Genomic DNA, 24,575 nt, shown 5'->3' with positions numbered 1-24,575 from the left:
ACCCAGCACACACCAACCAGCATCAAACTCACTGTCAACAGAGTCAAAAGGAGCAAATCCAAAAAGAGGAAGAAGAGCACAGAGAAGGCCCGTGGAACACAGAAGGCCAAGAAGATTAAAGTGAGTAAAGCAGAGTATGAGAAAATACAGTTTCCCACACACAGGTGACTGTTATTATTTCTACATGGCTTCATCTTGTCATTGCACGCCCTGCAGCTTACAATATTAAGTGCCTTGAGGTGACTGTGATTTGGTGCTATATAAATAAGATTTAATTGAATCAGTTAAAGTATATTAAAATTTCTTCATTCTTCTTTTACAATTTTAGTTAATTTGACGCTAACTAGCTAGCCCACAGCTCTTCCCACAGGCTCATTACATTACTTTTGTGGTTCCCAATGCCAGTCGGCTGCTCTCCGGGAGATCCTCCTGTCCTATAAACTTCAACTGATTGTTGATTGTTCTTGAAATTGGGAGTATATTAACTGAATGCAATGCTAGCAGGTGGGGCAGATTCAGCTATTAATGTATTTTAATGTTTCATCTAAGAAAATCATCTTTTATGCACACAATACATGCATGGACACACAAACCCTCTGCCTCATAAGATTACATTGTGTAAGGTCCACAATGGAGTTTGTTTTGTTTTTTTTCTCTTGTGCTGCTTTTCTTGTACTGCGATATTGACCCCAGCTCAGTTTTTATGATAAAATCTCCATCTCTTTAAATTGGTTTATTTTTCTTTCTTTTAGGCTTTCAGAGAGGGTTCTAGGAAGTCTATGAGGATGAAGGTAAGATTAGACAGTTCTAGACAACAGAGCCCATTAAGAAAAAAAAAAAAATTCCTCTCTGTGCATCTCACATAGACTCTTAGACAGTTCTCTTGATTATGACTTTTGTACAGAACTCTACCACAGAGGCTAGTGTGTTGGATGAGAACACAGAAGAGGGATGGGAGAGCAGGATCCGCCAGTGGACAGACCAGTATGAGGAGGCTCTTGCCAACCAGTACAGCGCAGATGTGCAGACACTGCTCCAGCTTCACCGATCAACCAGTACCACCATCTCAAAGGGCGAAAGTGGTGCCACGACACCTGCTTCAACCACACAGATACATGCCTCAATGGATTCTATGGACACCATTAACCGCACTGAGCTGACCTGTAACAATACAGTTTTGGGCTCACAGATGCAGGTCAGTCCTACAAATAAAACTTTGTATGGATAGATTAAAAAAAAAAATGTTGAAGAACATCCCAGTCTGTATGATAAGTGACCATTGTGCCATTATGTCTGCATTACTGGTTTTAATGGAATCTGCTGGCTAGGGATGAGAATTAATAAGAATTTAGCTATTCTGATTCCATTATCGATATCACTTATCGATTTGATTCCTTGCTCCAATTTGAGAGTCATCATCTCTGAGCAGTATATCAAAGATATTACATTCATGCAAATTAATTACATGCTGTGTGGTCAAATGTTTGTGCATGTTGGATGTTTTTCCCATCTTTGTTGTGATCAGTGTTGGGGCTGTTACTCAAAAAGTAAAGTCAAAAAGTTATTACACAGAATACTTTCTTAAAAGTAATGCAGTACGTTTCGTAATTACACCCAGGAGAAAGACATTCGATATACTACTCACGTTAGTTTCATCTTACTCTGTAAAATGACCTGAAAGTCACTGTCTCATAATTACAATTAACAATATAAACCTGAGGCTACAGCCCCACACACCAACACAAATCCCTATCCTAATGAGGACACAGGATCTTTCTCTTAGTAGTTGGGTATGGACACAAAGCAAAGATGAAAACCACAACAAAGAGACTTTAAAGCATTTGCCACAGTCATTCTACTGTAGCAGTCTCCACTTAACCAATGTGCTCTCCTCCTTTTTATGTCATAAAAGTAATATCCATATCCACGCTGTAGACTGCGCCACTATTTTCCTCCTCTGACACACGAACTGAAATCAGCTGATCGTAGCAAGAGTGCAAGAACCCATAACCAAACTAACGATTCCAAGGAATTGGACGACTGGGAACTGGTTCTCTACAAAAACCAGTTCTCGATTCCCGTCCCTACTGCTGGCTGCTTGCTAAGATCCAATCGCAATTCTGTTTTCAAAGAACACAGTGATATTAATTTTATCCTCTGTTACCTTTTCTGATTGACAGTTAAAAATGATCCTTTGTTATACTGGCCCTCTGTGCAGTCTTTCACTTCATCCGCTATCTGTTAGCCCATTTTAGTTCCTCCCCCCTTCCAGGAAACTTTATTCTGATTGGCTGTTTCTTGCAAGGAAAAGGATTGAACAGGAGCCACTCTCTGAGATTAAGGCCAACCCCTCTCTGTTTCAGGCAATTTTTCTGTTCCTTTGCTCTTCAGGATTTCAGACACTGAGTGCAGTCTGTGTCCAAGATTTTGGTTTATAGTTTTTGCTTTATACCCTATGTACTTATGAAAGAAGATAAGGAAAAAGTATAATATTTTTAATGTTTGCCTGTCTCTTTAAAAAATAACTTTTATAGCTCCAGCTTGGCCGAGTAACACGGGTGCAGAAACACAGGAAGATACTCCGAGCAGCAAAGAACCTGGAGCCGGACACACTCATTATTGAATACCGGGGAAAGGTCATGCTCAAACAACAATTTGAAGTCAATGGGCACTTCTTCAAAAAGTAACTGTTAATGAGCTACTAAACTACAAAATACATTGTTTCACCTGTGAACAGCTTTTCACTCTATTTTTCTTTCTAGACCATACCCTTTCGTGCTGTTCTACTCAAAATTTAATGATGTAGAGATGTGCGTTGATGCCAGGACTTTCGGAAATGACGCCCGCTTCATCAGGAGGTCTTGTACACCCAATGCCGAGGTCAGCTGTTAAGCATTTTGAAAAATAAATCTAAATGCTTGCTAGTTAGCAATGTTTGAAGTTTTCAGTTAATTTTTGCAGCTAAAATAACCCATAAGCTTGCTTTCTACCACAGGTCCGGCATATGATCGCTGAGGGCATGATCCATCTGTGCATCTATGCTGTCAGGCAAATCACAAAAGACGCTGAGGTCACCATTGGATTTGACTACGAGTTCAATAGCTGGTCAGTTGCTGTCCTCTCTGCCTTTCTCCTTTCTTTTAATCAGCAGTTTCTGTTTTCTTATTCTTTGTTTTTGTTTTTTCTTTTAACAAAATAACAGTAATTACAAAGTGGACTGTGCCTGCCATAAAAGCAACCAAAACTGCCCAGTGCAGAAGCACAACCTGAGCCCTAGGGATAGCTTGGTGAGTCCCCCTTCCCTGCCGCCTCCTTCCCCTTTGATTGGTGCCGAGACACGAAGGAGAAAAGCACGAAGGAAAGAGCTGGAGGGCAGTCTAGCTGCTGATGGAAACCAGATGCTGGAGCAGCAGCAACAGGACACCAGCGATCTACAGGGGACCAGTGACACAGAGGTGTGTGTGTGTGTGTGTGTGTTTGTGTGTGTGTGCGTGCGCGCAGGTGCACGTGGTTAGATTTGATTTTCCAAATAATTGTGTTCAGCGTTGAGGTTAGGCAGCAATAAGAGTTCTACATTAGCTTTAGATTAAAAATCGCCACATCTATAAACACTGCTTTAATACATTTTTGTAAAGTGCAGGCTTGCGGTTTTTTAGAAGTCGTTAAATGATTCAAATTGTTGCTTGTCAGGTAAGGTCATTACCTCATGTGATGCTTGTCTGTGCAATTAGGAGAGACTGACAGATGAGGTTAAGGTGGAAGAGGGGGACGAAGGAGAAGTTGATGAAAATGGGGTCATCTCCAATAAAAAAGTAAGTCACATTGCATTTCATGATTTAAGTTGTCCACTCTCGGTAATTCAAAAAAGAAAAATTGTCACATAACACTGACTTACATCTCTGCCTGTCCACATAGTCTTTTAACATCCTCGAAAGGAGGAGGAGAAGAATAGGAGGAGCTGAAGTCAAGGAGGAGGGTTTAGAAACTGAGGATGGGGCAGGAAACCCCACAGGGAACTCCTCCATCCCCCACCACACTGGAGTTGGGGTCAGCACGCGACGCACCACCTATGTTGTGGTCAGTCAGGAAGAAAAATTTCAGATTTCTAATTTCTTTTGTGTTCTATATTGAGCTAGTTTAATCATTGCATTTATGTTGCAGGAAGCACCATCTATTGAAGAAAAACCCTCCCTCCCCATCCTGCCTGCCCCTGTTGCTCCCCCTAAACCCATAAAACCCACCAAGCCTCGTCCTAAGAGTCGAATATCTCGCTACCGGTCAAGCTCATCCCAGCGTGCCCGACGGCAACGCCAAGCCCTCGCCCAACAAGCTGCAGCAGCTGCAGCAGCAAGGGCAACAACACCAACATCAGCAGATCAGGGTGCTGCTGTGGACGAGGAGGGAAGTCAGGGTGCATACGGTGCTGAACACAGCCACGGGGAGAACAGCCTGGGTGGTCATCTTGTAGATGGAGATGGCCAAGGCCTTAACTGCATGAACAGAGGCAATCTGCGGTACCCCAAGACCAAGAAGGTAAGACTTTCTACATATACTAAAAGTAATACAGTGGAACCCCGACTTACGAAATTAATTCGTTCCCGAGGGTCTTTCGTAAGTCGACAATTTTCGTAAGTCGAAGCACCCATCGCGCCTTTTGAGTAAACGATAGGCTATAGGCTAATTGCTAACTGCAACAACAGTACGTCGTTCAAGTGGAACAGCGAAGCGCAAGTACGAAAGCCAAGGGGGTTGTCACATGATTCGGAAGGCATTGTAGGCATTCTGGGCTCAGCCAATCAGAGCCAGCGGATTTCGTTACGCGGGCATTTTGCCGTAACACGGGCAGAAATATTGCCGTTAAGTGCCTTCGTAACTTGAATTTTTTGTTAAATGGGGTATTCGTACGTTGGAGTTCCACTGTACAAAGTCCTTTACCTTCTATGAACTATGCAAATGTAACTTTCCATTTTCTTCTCAGTACCTGGTGACAGAATGGCTAAATGACAAAATTCCTGGAGGAGAGAGAATCCACCAGGAGGTGCCTGTTGAGCGCCCACTGCGGATAACCACTGACCCCACAGTTCTAGCCACCACGTTGAACATGCTTCCAGGTCTCTCTCAATCATCACTCATCTGCACCACACCCAGACACTACATCCGCTTCGGTTCCCCGTTCAACCCTGAGAGACGCCGGCCTCGTCCGCTCCAAATGGACGGCACTTACGGCTGCTACAAAAAGGTAAACTTGGAAAAAGGTGTTTTTGGGATGGGTGGGTGTGCATGTATCCCACACACAAATTTGATGTTTCACATTTGGTGGCAAAACAAGTGTGTGTTCTTGTCTGTTTTCTCTTTTTTTCTCATAAACCCTTTGTTGTGGTCATCTTTATGCAGAGATGGATCAAACAGGTGGAAGATGAGAGCTGCTCGGCCAGTGTGGAGGATGGCACAGAGTCCACCTCCTCCCAGCAAAGTACCAGTAGCAGATCCACGCCGAACCCCCTATCCAGTGGTAATTGCTTCCACACCTCCATCTGGCTAAGAATTTTCTGAAGGCACCAAAGCTAGGAGATCAGTGATGCATGATTCAGAACTCGGCACTAAATGAAAAGTTTGTTTGTAACTACAAATATGTTTGACTGTTATAACTGTGGTCCTAGGCTACTTAACGTTCTTGTTGTTTTTGTCATGTTTTTTAAATCACAGAACTCACTGCACCTTTTAAAAAGCGTCGCTCCAAGTATATTACAGAAATAACACCAGCACCCTCGGACCACCTGCTTCGCCCGCTATCACCCATCACCCCTCCACTTCCAGAGGACTCCCTCCACCCACTGCTCCAGACTCCCTGTGGCTCCCTGCTGCCCAACGGTCTGGCCTATTCACCTATGCCCTCACTGCCTGCCAGCCGCTGCAACACACCGTTGCAGTTTGAAGTAAGGGCATAAATATCCACACAGTTTTCTGACGCCTGAGCTTATTTACTATCAAAGTCCAGTGAAATCCAACAGGCCACAAAGGAGAGTTTAGTGATGTACAAATTTCCTTTTCTGTCACTCCGAGGGAGCTGCACTCTGCTCAGCTGACTCATCTGTGTCAGGACCTGTTGCAACAACCTCACATTACCTCACTTAGTTGTTCAATCTTGTTGCACAGCAGCAAACTCTAGAAGGGCTATGTGTAAGAGTTTGATGGCCACCACCCCTAAACATCTCAATCTCTTGGTTTTGGACAGATTGCAAGACTTCAGAAAAAGACACATGCTTGGTTTGACACTAATAGACTGTTTTCTCTCTAGAACATATCATCCCCTGAGGCGTCTCCTGTCCATCGTCCCGAGTCCATATCCCCTGAGGTACATTTCTTCTCACATATCATGGCACTGATGAAGGAAATGGCTTTACTGTTGACATAACGATCAAGTTTATTTATTTGTTCTTCCCATTTCCTCTGTCCTGTCCTTCAGCCATGTCTTCAGACAGACTTTGATGCCTCTCGGCCGCAGTTCCCAGACCTGTCACTCCCCTCCAACATGGAGAGCCCTGTTGCCATGACCTCGGATGATTTTTCCCAATCTGGAGGAACTGCAGGCCAAGATTCGCAGGGCCCATCTTCTGTAGGGACCAGTTCCCTAAACCCACTGTCATGCCCTTCTTCGGACATAAACCCCCAAAACAGGGAGCAGGCCTTCAGGACAGAGTTCAACCTCATATATACCTGCTCTCCCCTCAACGCAAACCTGGGCAACCCGACAGCCACCGACCGACGCCTCTCCCAGTCAGAAGGGGGATTCTCACCTGCAGATTCCTTCCACGGTTCGATAAGCGGCCAGGGCCTGTTTGGAGAAGTGGGCCCCGGGTCCATGTCACCGTTTGGAGAGCCCCATTTTGGAGGAGGCTACCCTGACAATGGCACACCGCCTCACACCAGCAATCCACCACAAAAAAAGAAGGCAAGTTCCCCATATCTTAATGATACACGGAAAAGATGTTTGAGGTAACTTTGCAGGTAGATGTTAGGGGCTTCTTCTCAGACACAAATAACTTGTGTGAAACACAAACTGAAAAGCCAGAACTCATGATGTGCTTTTCCCCTTGCTCTGTTTGCCCATTAACTTTGTCTTAAATCTGTTGGTCCCCTGTGTCCGGTATTCAAAACCAAACATCACAGGGATTTAGAAGCTGACCTCTTATGTGTATCTGAAATGATTTCCAGTCTGTAGATTTTACCCTTCCTCCTTTTTCCTTTACTTTCCTCCTCTTGCTCCTCCTCGTTGCTCCTTGACACTCTTTGCCAAGTCTCTCTTCCACTTTTCTTCCAAGGCAGAGGGCCAACCAGCATACCATTAGTCTGCTGACAGGGAAGCCAGATTACCAGGCAATAGCTGTAAGAAGTGAATACAAGCCAGTACAAAATATGGTGAATATTCTCCCTACAACTACATCTTTAGAAGTGTGCATGTGAATATTGTTTCTTTGCATCTGCATACAACACCCACGCCATGCTCCAGCAGCTCTGCCCTCTCCCCTTCTCCAAAACCTACATTGAACTATGATTCTGTAGTTTCCAGACAGAGTTATTTTGCCATTTCAGTCAAGCTCATTGAAGTGTGTAAGGTTCATCCATTGCCTTCAACACAAGAGACAAATTCCACAAATTGTCATGATGGTGTCGGGTGTGCTCATGCTCCATCTCATCTATGGCTCTTTCCAAACTGGGACTTGTGGTTTATCCACATCCACTGTAAGAGGGGCTAAATTTGTCAAAGTGGTTTACAGCAACCCTCCCCCCCAAAAATAAAAACAGACAGTATCACGTGGCACCAGAAGAGGGGCTTAGCATGGATCAAGGGTCTGACACAAGCATAGATTAACATTCATTAATCTGATTGATAATTGTTCTGAAGCTGCTTGGAAAAACTTAGTTCAGTAAAGCAGCAATTGCTCCTCAGACTGCCAGTAACATGTACTTCCTTACTACCTTAATGAAAAATCTGTGCCTTAGTTGTGTTGTAATCTCAAACCCCTCTGAAATCCTACGCTGTCATTTGATGTGCACCTCCCTGGAAATATAACTGTTGTGGTGACACAACCCCCAGCTATTGTGATCGGCCTGTTTAATACCATCGATTCCTCCTGTGCATTTCTGAGTACTTTTCAGCTGCAGTGTTTGACTTCATCTGTTAGAAAATAACAATCACGACCAGAGAGAAAGTCCAAGCATTTTATTGGTTTCTACCAGCTGGCACTGCAGCAAAACAAAACACTAGAAAACAAGCACAAGGTAATTAATCTATATGGATAAAGGGTTTTAGCCACTTATGTAGGTTAAGTCATATGCTATAGAACAGGAGTAGGCAACTCCAGGCCTCGAGTGCCAGTGTCCTGCAGGTTTTAGATATCACCCTGGGTCAACACACCGGAATCAAATGATTATGTCAATACCAGGCCTCTGGAGAACTCCAAGACATGTTAAGGAGGTCATTTAACCATTTAAATCAGCTGTGGACACAGCAGCAAGGACAAATCTAAAACCTGCAGGACACCGGCACTCAAGGCCTGGATTTGCCTACCCCTGCTCTAGAAAGACTGACCACAGCCTAAATCTGGCTTCAGTCAGCCACATTGACTTGTTTACTCTTCAACCTAAGTTTCGTTTAAGGTTGTTATATCTCTGCGTTGTTGTCAAAATCAACAGAAGCATAAAAAAACCATCTTATAATTAACTGCGCTTGGCATTTAAACATCTTTCATGCTCTTTTAATAGGCGGCCATTTGTAGACCTTACTGGGGGGGGTGTAACTGATAGCTTTTGGTGCTCTGTGGTAACTTGATCCTGACATCTTGTCCCTCTGACAGTACAGCCTTGTAGCTTACCTCACATGTAATGTTAAACTGGTTGAAAGATTCAGGCAAGAGCCATCCATGTCAGTTATATATATAGTATACATATATATAGATGTGTATGTGTGCGTGTGTGGTCATGCCACTCCCCTGCCTCTTTCATAACCCTTGTCTGTTCTTTTATGTGTCATGATGACATTAAGCTGGGATGAGCACTCTCATTCTCATTGTAAACAGTGCAGGTGTGTGTATGTGTCGTGTGTGTGTGTGTGTGTGTGTGTGTGTGTGTGTGTGTGCGTGCTCGAACCTTCTGTGGATATGTTTTCGTAGTTATTGTTTCAGCGTGATTGCATCATGGTGTGGTGCATTTAAAGTTGCTTGCTCCTCTGTCAAAGCTTATGTACTAACAATTCATTGACAACACACAGTATGTTGTGTTTGAGTCTCTCGTGACTACAAGTCTGTTCATGGAAGAACAACAGATGTCGTTGCTCCCTGCTGGTGAAGGTGTTTCTCTAAAAATTCTTTAATAGTAATTACGGTTTTCAGGTGAGTCCTCTCTAGCCTGGTGCATGCGGTCTGCCTGTCACTCAGTGCAGTTTTGGTGAATGGTGTGATTGAGCGAGCAGCCTGGCATAAGTGAGATTTATACAAGTCCATCAGTTCCTCAGCAGCAGGGTTTGAACAGACTCCCTCTTCCCTCTGCTGCTATAGGTGTCTTTGCTGGAATACCGCAAGAGGAAGCAGGGCAGTGGTCGTGACTCGGAGCCAGCCAGCAGCAGCTCCTCTCTGGGTGGCACTCCCACACAGCCTGGCTCCCACTACAACAAGGAGTCCCATCATCCTCATAACCATCAGCAGATGCTGCTTCCAGCATCTCCACACAGCACCTTCTCATCCTCAGCACACTCCACCTCAGTCCCACACATAGAGGAAGTCAGTCCTCCGGAGCACCAGGGCTTGTCAGTGCAGTCCAAACGCCAGGACAGCAACAACCAGTGGTGAGAAGTCCTTTTAAAGATGACTCACTAAATTAGCCTTTCAGTACATGTTCGGCTGTGTTAATTGCAATAATTCAGAGCCTAGCAGATTAATAAATAAATGAATGCAGATCTAACAGTTGTCTGTTTTCCAAGGATGGTCCCCACTACTGTTGAGCGTCTGAGGGAAGGCCAGGGGGTTCTAGAGCGAGTGCTGAGAAGCTTCAAGGTGGACCGGAGTTACAAGAGGAGTGAAGGCTCCATAGAGAAGGAATCTGGTATGAATGCATTCGAAACTTCACAACAACAAGAATATATTGTTAGACTTTATAGATAGCCTAGTATAAAGCAGTATTTTAGGGATGGCTTTTTCAAGGAAAATTAGTATTCACTGTTCGCTGGGTACCATTTGACTGTTTGTTTTTTTTTAAGGGACACCCAAAGAATATAGAAATAAAGACGCCAAAGATGACGATTACTTTGTACAGTAGGAGATGATCCCATAGCACTTCTAACAGCTAAAACCTGGTGGTAGCATGTTCTTTTATTTTATACTACTTGGTAAATGACTTTTGGCTTTGGCAGTCCCTTACATCCTGCTGTGTGCCATTCTAAAGCAAAGGAAAATCTATAGTTTAATACAACAAATGGTCACAAGCAATTTGATTCATTTATATTTTAATAACTGTTGAAATATCTGTGTATGCTCTTTAATTTTCCTTAAAACGTTGCTCTTTTCTTAGTGGTGAAATAGGTTGTCCTGTTTTGTTTTCAGATGTAGATCGATATGAGATGCAGGCAGTGTCCATGGCTTCTTCCACGAAGAGTCCACACAGATACAGCCCCTCTGTTTACTCTCACCAGGTAGCTGGTCCACATCACTTTGAACTTGCTGTCCGTGTTTTGCGTTAGTTACTTAAGTTCAGTATTCAACAATGACTTCTTGGGTGATTGGCAGAATTTTAGCCAATTCAAATTCTGTTCTCCAACCGTTATGAAGGAGATGATCAAAAACAATTAGTCTGCTGAATTCATTTGTCTTATTAAATTCAGCGCTTCCATTTTCTTTAGAGGTGCAGTCATCCCTCTATATAAGTATGTTTTTCAACAAGATACGATAATAGAGATAAGATGGCCTTTATTAGTCCCACACGTACACGTAGGGAATTTGTTGTGTCACTGCAGAAAGTGGGCAGTGTAAAGTTACAGCAGCAAAATTTAAGAAAAACAGTGGAATAGGATAAGAGATCGTTGTAGAAGTACTAGTCAGCAAGGTATCGATATTTGACCCTGTGTAGCATCACTTCAGGCGTGTCGGCCTTGAAAGATGAATATGGTACCTGAGATGAGACATACTTGAGGGAAAAAAAATTGCTCAAACTTACTTGCTTCATTTTAAGAGCGGCTCCCCTCTTAAAATAAAAAGGGGAGTTGTGTTTTTGTTTTTCCCTCCCCCCTCTTCTCTGGAAAAACAAATTAAACATCTAGAGCTGGAAATGAGCTGAACAGAAATGTATCAGTGTCACACAGTGTGTGCCTATGTATGTATTTGTGTGCAGGCCACAGAAAGCCACAGACAGACTGACAGCCCGATGTTCCTCCAGCAGACCTCCAGCTCTCCATTCCGGTGTTCCTACAGCCCGTCATCAGGCCAGAACGTCTACCAGCGCCTCTCCTCTTCCCACCAAGGACACGCCCAGGACCACCCCCCAGCCTCATACTCAAGCCCCACCCCCACTTCCTCAACAGACTCCAGGCCAGCGACAGGCTCGCTACACCAGCAGAGTGGTAGCAGTAGCGCGGACGGAGGCCACAGCTACAGCAGCAACCACTTAAAAGCCAGCCTTTTGAACAGCAGCGGCCTGGTGGGGGCTCCTACCCCAGGATCCCGGGTCCATGGGCAGACTAAAACAGACTCTGGTGCTCAGGCCTCCAAAGGGAGTCAGCATCAGGCACCTCGCAGCCTGAAGTCAGGCAGCCCAGGTCAGGCAGTGCTGCAGTCTAGCCCCAGACTGCTGTCGGCCTCTGGACCGACACACTACCCCCAGCGAGGGACGAACCTCAGTCAGTTCCAGCACTCTTCCCTCCAGGGATCCGGAGTAAGGACACAGTCAGGAAGCTTTTAGGACCGTGTTTGTGTGTGTGTGTGTGTGTGTGCGTGCGCGCGAGTGTGAGCTGTGCATCTCCTCAACCCCTGAGGCTGCAGTACAACAGGGATCAGGAGTTTGGGGAGGGCAAATGTACAGACCTAAGAGGAGCAAGGACTTGTTTGAGAATTTGTCCCATATTATTTTCTGTCTTTTCTTTTCTTTCTTTTCAGAAGAATAAAAAATAATTAGCACATCCTGCACAAAGATAAATCATTGACTTTGGACATTATTAGCGAATCAGAGGGAAAAGTGATTTGGATGACACGTTCAGAGAAAAAGATAAACAAAGAAATCATATGTAAGTTGAAATTGTTGTTCCTCGAGAGGCTCGATAATGTCAGAAATGAAAACCTTCCACACAAATGTCTGTACAAAGTTCTACCACACCTGTGGTCACTGTGGTATCCAGGTTGGAGAAATGCTGAAATGCATATGTAACTAAAAGCAAGAGTTATAGTTTAAATTTCTTGTTTGTTTTGGTCGAGGTTACTTGATTCGGCGAGTGGCCGAGTCTGTGCTGCAGTAATTGTTTAATTTGGTAAGTGGGGAAGACAACCTGTTAATCATCCGTTATATAGATGCATTAGAGAGACGGGGAGTTTGAGCTCTCCCTAAAAACTAGGATCATTCCATATAATTACCAGCTTCCGTTTTCTCAAACATGAAACCAGCCCATTTCCCCCCAGCGACCCAGCCTGCCTTGGTGTTATCTTCTGTTCTCTCACCTCACTGGACTGTTTTGGTTTCACTTTAGGACTGCTCTGATATTATACTTGAGAAATACAGCTCTTTTGATTCATGGTGCTGCATGTTTTGTTTTTTTTGTTTGTATTTGTTACGATAAGTTTATAATCCAGTTATGTTCCACCCCACAAGGCTGCATTTATCGTTTTTGTTCTCCAAATCTATACACTCGTGCAGGAAAAAGAAGTTTATTAGTGGGGCTATATTTCTAAGCCAAGCTGTTGGGTTTTCATATTGCAGAGTTTGTTTGTTTGTTTTGTTTTTTTTCCTCTTGTCTGACCAATCGTTGCATTCCGTGTGACGCTGAGGGGAATCAGGGGCGAGGATCTCCGAGGGAGCATTTGGATTGTTTCTAAAACCTAGGTGAAAAAGAAAAGCTGCTATCCTCTCCTGTTGGAGCTGCTTCCCTTTCCACAGAATGCTGTATTTTGTTTGAATTTTTTCCTTTTTAATTACCAACACATACTGACTTGTGAAGAAAGCGACGGTCCCCCGTCAGCCGCAGCAGGACCTAAGACTAATGTCAAGGCGACAAGGGTGGCCGCCTGCTCCCTCACGTTTTTCATTTAGGACCGGATGAGGGGGGAAAAATGGCCGCATTTGCGTGGACGACTTCAAGGACCGAGGGGACCAGTTGTGCAACTGGACACCACCACACACCCACCCACCACTACAACTCACCACCCTCTCCCCTCACTAACACACAGGAGGGTACTCATTTTACATGAATGTTTGACAGATATGGAAAAAAATAAAAGTTGTGACCCAAAATTAACCAGCACCTTAAACTGAAAGAGATACGACCTAAAAAACACAATAGGACATTATGTATGATTATGTGTACTTGTATAGAAAGAAATGTGATATAGACTTGTATGGAGAAAATATCGTACACTGAATTTACCGCATGATCTTTGTTTGTAGGGTCTGAGTGACCACCTTTTGTCAGATGGATGGAAGCAAATCATTGGGTCTGTTCTGGGGTTCCTCCAAAAACCAGGCGCTGCGTTTTTTCTGTTGTTTTTGTAAAGATCCTTCTGTTGGTTTGCTTTTATTTTTACACAGATCATAGTAGTAACTATTTCAATTGTTCTCCTCCAGAAGATTTAAAAAGCAAGAGATGTAATGCATTTTGATAATAAAACAATCATGATGGTAATGTATTTTGAAAACTACCATTGTGATGGCATCTGAGGGAGACTTCTTGTGTGATTTGCACCTGTCGAGCTGTCTGAATGGGTACATCGGTGGGGCTTGTACGATAGTTAAAAATGGTCAATTTGCTACAGTATTATTGAAAACATTGCAGTCTTGTTTCAGCTAGCAAAATGTCTTCATTCATCTCCATTAACAGGGTTGCTTCTCTTTCAGTTAATAGTTATCAAATGTCAGTGCAACATAATCACTTTGCTTAACCTGCTAAGATTTCTCTGGCCAGAAGAGTGTTAAATTTGCATATGAAAGTTTCCGAATTTATACGAAAAAGCGCTATTAGACAAATCTAAATACAGAAGGGTTGATGCAGCCTTTCAAAGAAAAACTCTGGTTCTGTTACTTGCGCTTTATTTTTAAAGGTGGTGATGCATTGAACCAGTTGAAGGTTAGAGCATACTCATGGAAATGAGTCAGTGGCTGATGGTAGTTTGGTTCATGCAATTTATACAGGAGGAATGCACTGGCCTGTGGAGTTGGATGGGATCATTTTCTGTATATGCTCAACTATTAAGAGCTATTATGCAGCTTAAAGGTTTAAATGTACTTTTACTGAGTTTTCTTAACTGCGTCAGTGTTTCTCAGTGCTGTCTCTCTCCACTAGAGAGCAGCATTGAGCTGCAGACTGTAATGTAAACACAAACGACCCAAGTGAAAGTCAGTTTCTCCATTGTCACTCTGATTGATCTGATAGATACTCTAGCTGTGTTTGATCATATGTTCAGTCTCAAAAGTTACAATATGCACTTATACATAGCAACGTCACGGTGACAAAAAGCGATAGTTTCTATGGATGTGTTAATTAGAACCATCACTGGATGTCACAATTTCCTCTCCTCTTGATTTTCAACAGCTTGCTCATGGAGCTGTTAAATACAGTTTAGGGTCTTTGCCTTACAATATAAAGCGTTTGAGGCACCTCTTGTTCTGATTTATCACTACATTAATAAAAATGAAATGAATTAAATATTATGACAAAACAAACCCCGAACTTTTCTGACCTTTGGAGCTGTTGATGACGCTTTCCAAACAAGTTTTGAAATTTAACAATGAGGTTATATTTTTACAAAAGCACATTTCTCAGTTACAGCATCTGCTAAGTTGATTTGATTTCAGTGTTTTACACAGATATATAAATAGTTTAGTACGCTGTATTCAGTTTCAGTGACTACCTGTGCTCATAATCACTATGCAAATCTTTCTGTAATAAGTGAATAACACACTAAGAACATCATGCTCTAAGCTGTAGAACTAAATGAGTTACAGCAAATAACCCATCAGTGACCTGGAGAGTTGCACTGACGGTCTCTACAGAACAACATTTCTTTTCTGTTTAGTATAGAAAAATGTGTATTCCTTTACTGCAATCAGTTTCACCCAGCACCAGCAAACATCCTCCTGCAACCACTTGCAAACCAGTCGTGGAATACGGATTTTTCCCTCATGACCAATAGTTATCAGGTGGCCACCAACTGATCAATAGTCTCCTGAAAATTGATGGATGGATGTTATTGTTGCCAAAAACAGGTTTACTGCACCTTTTGTCCCACTCACATTATGCTGACACTGCCAGTGGACTTCAAGGATCAGAGGCAGCAGGGAGAATGTAATGTGGTATGTAAATGCAAGAGATAAAGGGTTTCTTTTCTTGGATCTTACTGTGCATGGCAGCTGCACTGGTGTCGCTTTAAGTGAGAACTTTATGAACCTCATAAATCGGTTAGGGGGCATTCCTTGGAGATTTTGAGGTAAATCTCTGGAGAAGATCCTGGACTGCTCTGAAAGTCTGCACTTTTATTCTAATGACAAATATGAGCGTTATATCAATGTTTGTTTGTGGGATGCTGCTATAGTTTTCTGGGTTGTGCCACTTTCAAAGCAGGAAGATCAGTTAAACAGAGAAAGGTCGCTGACTGATGTTTTCAGTTTTGTCAAGCCAGCGAATGCAAAAAAAAGTGGGTTGTCACACATGGTCATTTCTCACATTATGTATTGAAACATTGAAGTACATAACTAAGTATCAAAGTAATTAGGAATGTCCAGCACTCTACCTGACCTTCCCTGAGGCAAACCTGAAGGACCACAGCTGCTCTCTGAGGTGACTGCTCCAGCCTGAGCAGATGGAAGGGTGACAAAATAAGAGTGGAAGGCTGAGAGAAGGCACAGCAAGGAACTATGTTACTATTCAGCCAGTAGTCTGGACACACTGCACCACAACCAAGAAAGCAGCGATCACCCACGACTTACTGTGTAGCCTGCTGCCCCTGGTCATTTTTTAGCTGCACAGTCAGGGTTAGAAATAACAGGAAACGTGGCTAACCAACACAGGAGTAGAAAGTTGTGCCAGGACATGATGATAAGCTGAGAAATACACCAGTTAAGTTCGACGCATTTGTTTATGTAGTTTCATATAAATTAAATAAAAATATATAAGAGAAAGCAACTGTCTGAATAAGGTCAGGCTTATCTTGTCTCTCTAAGCTTGATATTACAGCTTTTGGTAGGAGGAAGATTCATAACAAAAATGTATAGAGTTTATCTGCGGTGTTAGAATTATATTGGCAATTGTCATTTGTACAAATACTGTCACATGCATATTCTATTCAATTCAATTCAACTTTGTTTATACAGCGCCAAATCACAACAACAGTCGCCTCAAGGTGCTTTATATTGTAAGGTAGACCTCACAATAACACATACAGAGAGAAACCCAACAATCATATGACCCCCTATGAGCAAGCACTTTGGTGACAATGGGAAGGAAAAACTCCCTTTTAACAGGAAGAAACCTCCAGCAGAACCAGGCTCAGGGAGAGGCGGGGCCATCTGCTGCGACCGGTTGGGGAGAGAGAAGGAAGACATTTTCTGTTCATGCTTTTTCTATTTACTATTTCTGTGTGTGTGTGTGTGTCACACAAGTGTATTATTTTTGGATAGTACTGCACTCAGTGCTCATCACACACATTTTTTTCAAATATGGTCAGGTACCACCCAGTACCTGGGTGCAGTGGCATGCACTGAGAACAAGCAACAACATGGAAGCTACAGTTGAACTATGCTTTTACTGTCTACATCAGCTGGGTTAGTAGCTTGCTCTTGTAAGACAGGGGTTGAACCACCAACCTCCCGATTAGCAGAGGACCTGCTCTACCTCCTGAGCTACAGCCACCGTGTGTAATGAATGCACTTGGGAATGGATTGCCTTGGCTTTATAGGAATAGCAAATAAATTAGTGAGGCAGAAGATTTTCTTTACATTTTTCTTTCTGTTTCAAATCCACACAAGATACTCACCTACACAGAAGATCTTTCTGACTGATATCTGTAGGATTACATTTTTAGAGAATGTGTCTTAATGCTCCTCTTCTATCTCCCACAAACTGCTGTTGCTGGATGACATTTAACCCTTCCAAGATGGCGTTACACCTTTTCTGACAGCTGGAATGATCATCTGTTTACAACATCACAGCAGTCATAAGGAATTCCTTCCCTGTAGCTGCCATGCCATGAAATATCCAAGGTGGCTCAGGTGCACAGGAATTTGGCCTTTCAAAACATTAATTTTCAGTCTTACTGTTGTGCTGTGCCACAAACTACACCCTGCTGCCACACAGGCAGTTTCACCCTCACACTCCTCCTTCACCAAAAATGCAGCATAATATGTTTAGCATGTAACTTTATTTGCATAGCATATAGATTGAAAGTAGATAATCAAAGTAACTAAAAATATGCTCATTTTGAATTTGATTAATGTCAGTGGGGAAGTTCATTAGTTTTGATAACAAACCAGGCCCCAAATGTGACTGTGTTAGCAGTACATTTGGGGCCAAAAGTCTGTTTAGGTTAGATTAAATTTAGTGGATTCTTTGTTGAGGATTCTTAACTCTTTGCTTTGTTCCTTGATAATTCACGGTCACGATTCCCAAGCATGTCTTTCATCCTGTCTTCCTTCTCTCTCCCCAACAGGTCGTGGCAGATGGCCCCGCCCCTCCCTGAGCCTGGTTCTGCTGGAGGTTTCTTCCTGTTAAAAGGGAGTTTTTTCTTCCCACTGTCGCCAAAGTGCTTGCTCATAGGGGGTCAAATGATTGCTGAGTTTTTCTCTGTATGTATTATTGTAGGTCTACCTTACAGTATAAAGCACCTTGGGGTCATTGTTGATGTGATTTGGTGCTGTATAAATAAAACTGAATTGAATTGAACTGAATTGAAAATTGAATAATTCAACATAGCAACTAGCTGGCTAATGTTGTTGCTAGCAAGATATGATCTGAAGCCAGAATTTGTTTTGCTCTCATTTTGTGTTGGAGTCCGTGTTGTGTCAATTTCCAGACTGGTACTGGTCACCATGGGCACTGACAGTTGAAGAGAGGCATCCACAGTCTCTTAGAGGCAACCCAGAGTGTCACCAAAAGTCTCACTTTTTCTAGAGCATGACAGTCAGATACATCCAGACAGTGCCAGTAAAGGGCATTTAATTAATCATGTTTGAGAAGATTCAGGAATCCAGGCTTCACTAGTATCTTATCTAAGATCAGCTGGGAAAACTCCTGTTAAAAGTATGGCTAGATGGAATCACTGGTTCCCTTACATGAAGGCTTCTCATTGACATGTATGTAAATAGAATGAAAGACTTTAACTAATGTTACATATAACAGTCATTCATCATCAATTGATCAGTATTAACTGTAAAGACATTTCCATTATATTTCATTTGAATCATGAGCTTTGCTCCTCTGTGTCAATAAAACAGAAATTTAAATTGTTAGTTACTGGTTTATTATTTTTTTAAAACAATGACACTAATGGTGATAAAAAGGTTATATGGCACTGGCAGCCATGCTGGACTCTCCTCTCTGCTCAAACATTCCTGTTTCACTACACAGAGACATCAGAGCATCCCATAACCAAACTAACACTCAAACAAAGGCAGAGGAAAAAGAAAACAAGTATAAACCAATCATTTTCATCTTGATTAGGTACAATTAAATAACAGTCTTGGGAAGGAAGACCAAATCTTTTTTATTTATTTGCATGGATGTGTCTTTGACATATGACTCATTCAGAGCAGCTCAAATGCCATTGCTGCGTATGCCATAAATTATTCAAGGAAAAAAAATCATAGCAAATACCAATTTACTTTTGCTGTTATTAGTACAACTGTTGAATTGATTGGAGGAAGATAGGGTGGTGTATAAGTGGAGGACGGTGCACACAAGTGGACTACATCTTATGCAGTAGGCGCAATCTGAAAGAGGTAGGAGACTGCACGGTGGTCGCACAGGAGAATTTAACTAGGCAGCAAAGATGGTAGTCTGTAGGATCACTTCAATCATCAAGAGGAAGCAAGGGCAGAGGCTCAGGATGGAATTGAGACGTGCTCTGGGTGGAAGGGAAGAATTACAAGCTGACTGGGAACATACAGCTGTAGTGCTGAGGGAAGCTGCCAAGCTGTTTGGTGTATCCTCTGGACAGAGGAAGTATTGGAAGGTTAGGCTTATGGCAAAGAGAGAAAAAAGGGGGAAAAAAGAATCAATCTATCAATTGGCCAGTCAGAGAGAGACTGAGATGGAAAAGATGTGCAGCGGGTTAAGATGATTAAACACAGAAATGGAAATGTGCTAATGATTGAAGAGTCTGTTGACAAGACAGAAGACAGAAGAAATACTCCAAGGAACCGATGAATGAAGAAATCGAGAGTGAGAGGAGGATAGATGGTGGAGAGTTTTTGAATCAGGAAGTGCAGAGGATTAGTAAGGAATAAGTGAGGGCAGCTATGAAGATGATGAAGAGTGGAAAGACAGCTGGTCCAGATGACATAGCTGTGATGGTGTGTGAATTACCGGGAAACTGGTGGAAATGTTAACATGTAAGGAGTAGAGATGAGTTTAAATACCTGGGGTCAACCATCCAAAGCAACGGACACGGCAAAAGAGAGGTGAGGCAGGGTAGTCTCGGTGGAAATGAGTGTCAGGGGTGCTATGCGATAGAAGGGTAGCAGTGGAAGAGAAGGCTTACAAGGTGCCAGTGAGACCTTACTCCACCACGATAAGAGGCTGAGATGGAGGTGGTCGCAGAATTTTAGATGTTAAGATTTAAATTCAGATTGACCAGAAAGGACAAGAAAGAGAAATGAGTACATCAGAAAGATATCTCTGAGTGAGTGGTTTGGAGAGAAAGTTTAGGATGTGTGCAGAGGAGGTTTGTGGATGTAGTGCAGGGGGTTGGTGTGACAGAAGAGGATACCAGAGACAGGGAGAGATGGATGCAGATGATCTGCTGTGGTGACCCCTAAAGGGATCAGCCAAAACAAGTATTAATACATGTGTTGTAAACATATACTTGCTTGTGCAAAAACTAGTTGAGAAATCTGTACTGGAAACTTTAACCCTGAGAGAATCTCACAAAAACTAAAGATCCTTTGCTGCTCACATGTTCTTAACAATCTTGACTGCTCCAGTCACGCAGGTATTCAACCAATGAGGATCAAAAGTCAAACTAATATTACTGCAGATATTATATGATGATTGAACTGGATAAACAGAAGAGAAGGGTTCGATGGATGAGTGTTTTAATACACCTCAGCAGGAAAAAGGAAAAAGACTCCTGAGGCTGACAGAAAATGAAAGGACATCTATCACTTGAGATGACTGTGAGTGCAATATCATACCACTAAAAATACTCAGGAAACTCTTCTAAAGGTTAAATCTGCATACTTTCATTCATTGCATGCCTCTGTGTGTCTGCCACTATACCAGCGTTTTGAATATAGATTATAAATTTAACGCTCTTGATGATGTCCTGGTATTTTTTAAAGATGCCCAAACTGACAGCACTAGCATCATTTGCCTCCTACAAGCTACACTGATATACAAATCCAAAACATGGTTACTAAATGGCTTTGATATGTGGTCAAAATTGAGGTAAGATCAAAGCCTGTCTTCTGACATCCCATTTCAAAGTTTAAAGAAAATATACTGTAAAATGTACAATTCATGAGGAAAACAGATAAACAGACTTCAGTGACTTTAGCTGGTTAGCTATGGCTAGCCCACAACCCTTTTTTCACTGAATAAAAGAGATGCTCTAGCTTCTTAACTGACTTTGTTGAACATCAATTTTACAACTGAAATTTACGTCATGGTGCGGAAAATATTAAAAACAAACAAAGAAACTTTCCCAGATAGGCTGAGTAATCCTTAAATCAAGTAAAGTCATGTCATGTGACTTTTTTTTTTTTTTAGATTAAATGCCTTTTACAGCATTTAATTCATGATAAATGATCAAACTAGCCCCTGACTGTAAATGGGCGCGCTAACTAAAGCATCTTACAGACTTTTGCATTATTGGTAATCACCAAAAGAGATTTTCCACAAGGGTTTTTAGGCCACTTTAAACCCCAACAGAGTCCTAAATGTTCGAAAGTTGTTTTCTTTCAGAAAATTATCCATGAGTTTTTTTTGTGGTTTTTATTAGAGGACGATCTGAACCTGTGTTGACTTTCTCTATATTCATGCAACATCAGCACTGGGGTGCGTCCATCAGAATCTAGATTCTATTTTATTATTCTCTGACTTTACAGTGCTGTTGGATTAAATCTGTCTGATTTTCAGGCAGCAACTTGGAAAAAGCAAGTTTAAAACTTTAAAAACATCGAAGTAAATAATGATCACGTTAGTCTTTCTTTCCACCTTCTCATTCAGTTGTGCCTTCCAAAATGAAAATGCCTTGTATAATCATCATGTCAGCCAATTGTCTGTGTCCATATAAGATTAGCTACACAGTATGCAATTCTTTTTCTTGTCCTCTCAATACTCTTCAACTGCTGGGCATGTAGCATGGACAGTGCAGCAGACTGAGAGGAGTCTGAGCCCCAGCATCGTCTTTCAGGCCTGAGATAGATGCAGCATGCAGGGCTGTTTTTGAACATACAAACAGAACCCAGCTGAGGAAGCAGAACAGATATCGCCCCTTTGATGAACAAACCAAACCAAAAACTGTAATGTTGTGAAATATGAACGAATGAAACAGCTGGTTTTGGCCACCTGTTGGTACCTGTTATTACACACGGAGTAAAGGACAAACACATTATACCGTTAACAGCTGATGAATATGTTGTTTCACGTATGGGCAACAAAATGCTTAAAAGTATGTATTTACCTATTTCCATAGAAACATGTTTATTTTGACGTTCCCGGGCTCAGACTGTGTCGTGTACAAAGAGAAGTTGAAAATGAACCTAAAAAAGACTTCAAAATGACACCTTGTCTAAATTGTACAAAAGTTGTTTCATTTCTTTTTTGTTCTTATGTCATAAGTAGCACCTGTGTGCTTTTACATACGCACTTCTTCTTTTGACTTTTAAAGCTGGAAAGTGTTTTTTTTCTTCATTCAATAATCACAGATCGTTAACTCTGTGAGCTTTGATGTAATAACTCCATGGAACAATACGAGTGTGTGTTTGCGAATGATTTTATCCCAGAGTTTGGTAAAGCTGATCATCCCACTTTCTCTCAGGTTTTGTTTCTTCTCAAACAGTTTGACTTTGTTAGATTAGTCCGTGTCAGTCCTGTTTAACAAACTTTGACCTCCAAAACCCAAACCAAAAGGGTTTCACCTGAAGAGCTTAGGACAGGAGATGGAGGAGGTGAAGTATCGGGGAACGAGGCACAAAGCTGGAAGAGGAGGAAGAGATCTTTGGTTCTCAATGGAACCGCTGAACACAAAATCTTGGATCCTTAGTTTCTTGTATTTCAATCTGGTTAAGAAAAAGAGAGAAAGAACAGAGACAGTGTCAGGACAGCAGCATCTGAGCTGAGAAATAGAAACTGAAACATGCCATGAGAGACAGGAGGGGATGACAAAGCAGGTATGTGCCAGGACTCATTCTTGTCCTGCATGCTATATACTATTTTGTACTCGCAGGGATAGACTGTGCTTGAACACTGGGGTTATATGTCAAGCACAAAATTAGGCATCATTTGCACACATTTCTATCTCATATGCAACAGTTTAGAGTGGAAATGTCTCTGTAAAATCATGCACAGTTCACAGGCCGGTTCAAGACTGCACACATCTGTTAAAACAGAAAATTCCTTCCTCACCGTCAGTGAATTTCATGTGTTTGTTATTTTGTGAAGAACACCAAGACAATGCCTCCTATATTTTCTGAATAAAATCTGATATGTATCTGAGAAGATATGATGTGAAATGCCCAACCTGTCCTGTCTCACAATGCTAAAGAATCCAAATATTCCTGGATCCAGACTGTACATGAAGCCACTGTGACCCCCCCACTGCTTCTGGACTCTGCGTTTTGAAGCCTCAAAGTTAGTGGGGTTATTTTTGGTATATAGTTGGCACATTTAGATGATGACTGTATTCTAAAGCTGTTCAGGTGTAAAACACACATAACTGCTCATTACTGCCAAGTACCAGACTATTAAAATACACAAATTTCACTCAGCACAACCACACAGCAGGTATTATTATTAATCGACAGCAACATTCATGAAGACCATAAACACTATCGAGCTGTTATGATGGATTAAATTATTAATAGAATCCAAGATTTTTGTTCTTTTTTGTTTATTTGTCCCGGACTTCAGACAGACTTCAGCATGAATGTTTTTGAGTGGGATGTACCACAGAGAAAAGTGTCATGCCTTGTAGTTCAAACCAGCCTGCGATCTTTCTGTGAACCAAACCGTGTAGTTTAATAAAGTTATTTAAATTGATAATATCATATCAACAATAGCTGTTAGTGTCGAAATCTGTTGGCAGTTGAATATTTTCCCTTTAAAAGTGGAAAAATAATTATTTTGTATACAAGACCCAAATGGATCCATATGAAACCAGACGGATGAAAAACTGTGTTCAGGGACGTTCATGTTAGAGGCTGTGACTACTGCCTGGTATGTGGCATTCAGACATTTTCTAGTATTTTCAGTTCTATTCTCCTGTAGATCAGTTTTGCACATTCATTATTTTCCTGCTGACTCCACACACATCCAGCCATGACTGACTCTTCTTTCCTCTCCTGTTTTGTTTGGTGTTGTAACCTTTTTCAATTTAAATGAGTGATGTTAAAATTCAAATGACTGTTGGAGCTTCCTTTGTTTATGTCACATGACCGCAAGTCAAAGTAGGGGAACTGTCACAAGGACTTTGACATATGAATCAGCAGGTGGTGAATAAAAGGCCAAAAACATACAGAAACATCGTAATGTGACAGTCTTTAAAGTTTTTCTTACAGATTTTGCAGCCTCATTCTGACACACTTTCAATGTAATTTTATCCTTTAGAGCTGCTATGTCTATTTGAAATGCATAAACCTTCATAGTTCTGCCATGAGATCTTAGGTCTTTAATGTTTTATTAATGTTTATTGATAACTCAATGAAAAAAAAATTGTTTCTTTTGATGGATTAAGAGAACCGGAATTTATTGTAAATGTCACAAATACAAATGGGAGCAACTTACTGGCCTGTGAATACCAAAGTCAGAACAAGTATAATTAAACTCAGTTAAGCAAGCAGCAGTCTGATTTGAGGCATCCATTATTTAGCCAGTCACAGCTGCCCCTGGATGAACCTCCTGTTTGTGACTGCAGGCTGGATGGGGAGGGATGGGAGTTGAGTTTGAATGTTGT

General features: G+C 41.9%; 2 protein-coding genes across 6 annotated transcripts in view; one reads left to right on the top strand and one right to left on the bottom strand.

Annotated features, from left to right (window-relative positions):
• Nucleotides 1–13,911, top strand: part of setd5 (SET domain containing 5) — a 30,218-nt gene extending 16,307 nt beyond the window's left edge. For 3 of the 4 annotated variants that reach the window (XM_063474880.1, XM_063474881.1, XM_063474879.1), the window contains exons 6-25: nucleotides 1–120; nucleotides 753–791; nucleotides 905–1,195; nucleotides 2,535–2,683; nucleotides 2,763–2,880; nucleotides 2,996–3,105; nucleotides 3,203–3,455; nucleotides 3,732–3,812; nucleotides 3,916–4,077; nucleotides 4,162–4,533; nucleotides 4,979–5,239; nucleotides 5,395–5,512; nucleotides 5,707–5,936; nucleotides 6,299–6,355; nucleotides 6,467–6,952; nucleotides 7,327–7,419; nucleotides 9,558–9,844; nucleotides 9,980–10,101; nucleotides 10,599–10,687; nucleotides 11,383–13,911. The exon at nucleotides 1–120 is cut by the window's left edge and continues 68 nt beyond it. In XM_063474880.1, the coding sequence (XP_063330950.1) occupies nucleotides 1–120; nucleotides 753–791; nucleotides 905–1,195; nucleotides 2,535–2,683; nucleotides 2,763–2,880; nucleotides 2,996–3,105; nucleotides 3,203–3,455; nucleotides 3,732–3,812; nucleotides 3,916–4,077; nucleotides 4,162–4,533; nucleotides 4,979–5,239; nucleotides 5,395–5,512; nucleotides 5,707–5,936; nucleotides 6,299–6,355; nucleotides 6,467–6,952; nucleotides 7,327–7,419; nucleotides 9,558–9,844; nucleotides 9,980–10,101; nucleotides 10,599–10,687; nucleotides 11,383–11,949 (4,005 nt within the window). In that variant the 3' untranslated portion in view covers nucleotides 11,950–13,911. The remainder of the gene's footprint in view (nucleotides 121–752; nucleotides 792–904; nucleotides 1,196–2,534; nucleotides 2,684–2,762; nucleotides 2,881–2,995; nucleotides 3,106–3,202; nucleotides 3,456–3,731; nucleotides 3,813–3,915; nucleotides 4,078–4,161; nucleotides 4,534–4,978; nucleotides 5,240–5,394; nucleotides 5,513–5,706; nucleotides 5,937–6,298; nucleotides 6,356–6,466; nucleotides 6,953–7,326; nucleotides 7,420–9,557; nucleotides 9,845–9,979; nucleotides 10,102–10,598; nucleotides 10,688–11,382) is intronic. The other variant, XM_063474882.1, reaches the window with a different exon arrangement.
• Nucleotides 13,912–18,674: 4,763 nt separating this feature from the next.
• The window catches only part of lhfpl4a (LHFPL tetraspan subfamily member 4a), a 35,819-nt gene continuing 29,918 nt past the window's right edge, over nucleotides 18,675–24,575 (bottom strand). For both annotated transcript variants that reach the window (XM_063474877.1, XM_063474878.1), the window contains one exon: nucleotides 18,675–22,683. In XM_063474877.1, the coding sequence (XP_063330947.1) occupies nucleotides 22,630–22,683 (54 nt within the window). In that variant the 3' untranslated portion in view covers nucleotides 18,675–22,629. The remainder of the gene's footprint in view (nucleotides 22,684–24,575) is intronic.

This window comes from Pelmatolapia mariae, linkage group LG5 (assembly GCF_036321145.2).
Source record: "Pelmatolapia mariae isolate MD_Pm_ZW linkage group LG5, Pm_UMD_F_2, whole genome shotgun sequence".
Taxonomy (NCBI): Eukaryota; Metazoa; Chordata; class Actinopteri; order Cichliformes; family Cichlidae; genus Pelmatolapia; species Pelmatolapia mariae.
Note: the sequence above shows the minus strand (reverse complement) of the source record. Positions and strands in the feature narration are given on the sequence as shown.